The following is a 3,024-nucleotide window of genomic DNA, read 5'->3' on the forward strand; positions in this document are numbered from 1 at the left end:
AGTACATGTGAAAGGGCACCAGAAAGATGATAAATAGAGACCCTGGGGAATCAATTGGCAGATGCACAGGCAAAATTGGCCGGGATGGGGAAGGAAGTAATAAACTGCCTGGTAAGGATTCCCCAGATATCCGAAATTACCGAAGTGCCCACGTTTACTGACAAAGAAGAAACTCTTCTTGTGTCTCTGGGGGGTACAAAGGATAGGGAAGGGAAGTGGACCTTACCCGATGGCCGCCAGCTACTAAATCGACCGTTGACGCGGGACATTATTGCCCGTCTACACCAAGGGAGTCACTGGGGCGTCCAGGCACTGTGTGATGCCTTCCTGCGCCGATATGCTCACCCTGGTCTGGACACGGTAGCCAAGCAGGTCACAGGAGATTGCATAACATGTCGAAAGATTAACAAAAGGGGGCTGCGGCAGCATGCAAGACAAGGGGTAGGAGTCCGGCCTATAGGCCGTTTGAATATGTCCAGGTAGATTACACTGAGCTCCCCCCCCATAGGTCGCCTGAAGTATCTATTAGTAATAGAAAGTGAGGTCTGCAGACGCTGGAGATCAAAGCTGAAACTTTATTGCTGGAACAGCACAGCAGGTCAGGCAGCATCTAGGGAACAGAAGATTCGACGTTTCGGGCACATGCCCTTCTTCAGGAATGACTGTCTAACTTCTCAACTGTACCAGCCTCAGACATACCTCTTCTCTCACTATCTCTTTAGGTTTACCCCCCACTCCCTCACTGGTTTAATGCCTCCTGAGTAGCACTAGCAAATCTCCCTGCCTGGATATTAGACACCTTCCAATTCAGGTACAATCCATCCTTCTTATGCACGTCAATTCTACCCCAGCAGAGATTCCAATGATCCAAACATAGCAATCCTTCTCCCTGCACCAGATCCTTAGCCACACATTCATCTGCTCTATCCTGCTGTTCCTACTCTCACTAGCATGCGGCACAAAGAGTAATCCAGATATTACTACCCACGAAGACCTACTTTTTATCCTCCAGGATAATTTGCTATATTCTCTCGTCAGGACCTCATCCTTTCCTCTGGCGATGTCAGTGGTACTAATGTACAATGAGCCCCCACTGATCATACTCCCTTTTGAGAATACTCTGCTCCCTCTCCGAGACATCCTTGTCCCTGGCACCAGGGAGGTACCACCCATTCTGATGTCTCACTGTCAGCTGCAGAAACGGCAGTCTGTGCCCTATACCAGAGAATCCTTGCTTTGTCATTATCCTTGGGCTGGGTCATAGTGCGCGTGTTACCCAATTTGGCCTCCGGAAAAAAACAAGTAGAGGACCGTCAGTGGTTCTCCATCTCCGTGCTTGCCAACAAGCCAACACAGACATTTAGCTTAGACCTATGTGGGTTGGTGCCCTGCAGGACTAAAAGTGAACTGAATCAAACTAAACGGAACCTAGAGAGAGAAAGGAGATTCCAGGGTCAGGCGTTAGTATTACAATTGCATGGTAGGGAAGGCATACATAGGCCTCCAGCCCCTGGGGTCCAGGCTATGGTGTCAGTTGTCCGTGATCCCATTACCCCTGGACAAGATTGTGGGCGGAATCAGTGCAATCCGCTCTACCTGACCATAAAGAACTTGGGAGATAATGGGGCGAGCCTTAATGGAACAATCCTGGGTATTAGAGTTGGGGGCCATACAGGACAGGAGGGAGTGCAGCTGTGCTGCACGTATATCACGGTCATTGAAGCTGAGTCTGGGGGCTCATCCGCCACCGATGAGCAGGGAAAGATTAGAATAATTGAGGTGACGGATTTGGAAAAGACCTTTGAAATAGAAACGGGATACGGGGAGGCGAATGCCTGGATGGAATGGGTCAAATATACTGTGAGGAGCATGAAAAAGAGTGATTGCTACGCATGCACGGGTGCCCGCCCTAACCCTCAGGTGGTCCCATTCCCGCTGGGATGGGAGAAACACCCACGAGCCTTGGACTGCATGATAAGGTTGTACCAGGACCGAGAGGCCTGGAACGACCCCACTTGTCGACCCTTAAGTTTGAAGTTTCCCCCCGTCAGGTCTGAGGGGGCGCCCCGCCCGCCATCATTCTCGGGGGTAACGGGTACGCACCAGGCCTACGTCTCTCGGATGGGACTACAGTGGGACAACGATGTGGGGACATTTGACAAGTGCAGCGGATCAAATCGGCTGGTCAATGAAACTACTGGGGGCGGGAATTACTCCCACATTCATGTGCCTAGGGCAGACCTCTGGTGGTACTGTGGTGGGAGAGTTCTGCGACAGACCCTGCCCCGAAAATGGACGGGCACTTGTGCAATCGTTCAATTGGCCATCCCATTCACCCTGGCATTCGAAAAACAAGAGCAACCCCGTTCCAGTGGAAGAACTGAGAGAGCTTTGGGGACCTCTTTCGATGATAACATATATTAAGATGCCATAGGAGTCCCCAGGGGTGTTCCTGACGAGTACAAGGCTTGGAACCAGATAGCGGCGGGTTTTGAGTCGTCACTGTTCTGGTGGGTGACCATCAATAAGAACGTGGATTGGATTAATTATATTTACTACAATCAGCAGAGGTTCATTAATTATACCCGGGATGCAGTGAAAGGAATAACAGAACAACTGGACGCCACTAGTAGGATGGCGTGGGAAAATAGGTTGGCCTTAGACATGATGTTGGCAGAGAAGGGGGGTGTTTGTGTCATGATAGGCACTCAGTGCTGCACTTTCATCCCCAACAACACAGCCCCTGATGGGTCCATCACCCGCGCCCTGGATGGACTCACCACATTGGCGGACGAACTGGCCGAAAACTCGGGTATCGACTCTGGCCTCACGGACTGGTTGGAAGCTTGGTTTGGTAAATGGACGGGGGTAGTCGTTCCCTTTCTTGTCTCATGTATAGTGGTGGCAGGGGTACTCACTGCCCTTGGGTGTTGTGTTATTCCCTGCGTCCGGGGATTAACGCAACGACTGATCGAAACCGCCCTTACGAAGGGGGATGTTCCCTATGGGCAGGTTGAACGAATG

At 51.1% G+C, this 3,024-nt stretch overlaps 1 protein-coding gene across 1 annotated transcript; it reads left to right on the plus strand.

The window, feature by feature from the left end:
• Window positions 1–1,236: 1,236 nt before the first annotated feature.
• On the plus strand, window positions 1,237–3,012 carry LOC122545585 (the record flags this gene model as incomplete). The annotated part of the gene is given in 1 exon segment (XM_043684549.1): window positions 1,237–3,012. A coding segment is annotated over 1 exon segment (1,488 nt), but the record flags the coding sequence as incomplete, so codon positions are not given.
• Between the last annotated feature and the right edge of the window lie 12 nt (window positions 3,013–3,024).

The sequence above is a fragment of the Chiloscyllium plagiosum genome, unplaced genomic scaffold, assembly GCF_004010195.1.
Source record: "Chiloscyllium plagiosum isolate BGI_BamShark_2017 unplaced genomic scaffold, ASM401019v2 scaf_62539, whole genome shotgun sequence".
Lineage (NCBI taxonomy): Eukaryota > Metazoa > Chordata > Chondrichthyes > Orectolobiformes > Hemiscylliidae > Chiloscyllium > Chiloscyllium plagiosum.